The sequence below is a fragment of the Eimeria mitis genome, genomic scaffold (assembly GCF_000499745.2).
Source record: "Eimeria mitis Houghton genomic scaffold, Emh_scaff2406, whole genome shotgun sequence".
Classification (NCBI taxonomy): domain Eukaryota; phylum Apicomplexa; class Conoidasida; order Eucoccidiorida; family Eimeriidae; genus Eimeria; species Eimeria mitis.
This window is the reverse complement of record NW_013570744.1, coordinates 2,468-2,839: the sequence shown is the minus strand read 5'-3', so window position 1 is coordinate 2,839 and position 372 is coordinate 2,468. Positions and strand designations below refer to the sequence as shown.

The window sequence follows — 372 nt, the reverse complement described above, 5'->3', positions numbered from 1 at the left end:
ACGCAGATGGAAGTTATCTTTTCCGCAGTGCTTGATCATGTACTGAATACAAAAAAACGCAAAAGACAAACAAAACAAAGCCCATAGTGAAACCAAACAAATTTACATATTTACCCCCAGCATCTGCACCGGGACGCAGCTGGCAGCCCCGCCGCGTTTCATACTAAGCAGAAGAATATCAACATAAAAAACACTTAGAAAGCTGCTTCTGGCTCCGGCTTCATCCTAGATCACCTATCTGTATACGGGTATACGCATGGTTGCAGCTAACACACGAGCATTCGCCAATCCGCAACTGTTCCATCTCGATAAAAAACCAAAAACAAATAAATACGGAGATTGTATTTATTTGTTTTTGTTTTTTTTGTATCG

At 40.9% G+C, this 372-nt stretch overlaps 1 protein-coding gene across 1 annotated transcript in view; it reads right to left on the bottom strand.

The window, feature by feature from the left end:
* EMH_0053330 (60S ribosomal protein L10, putative) overlaps nt 1-123 on the bottom strand; it is a gene marked incomplete at both ends in the record, with an annotated part of 2,151 nt that extends 2,028 nt beyond the window's left edge. Inside the window, one exon of the mRNA XM_013496991.1 lies at nt 115-123. Within this exon, the coding sequence (XP_013352445.1) occupies nt 115-123 (9 nt within the window). The remainder of the gene's footprint in view (nt 1-114) is intronic.
* Nucleotides 124-372: the final 249 nt, after the last annotated feature.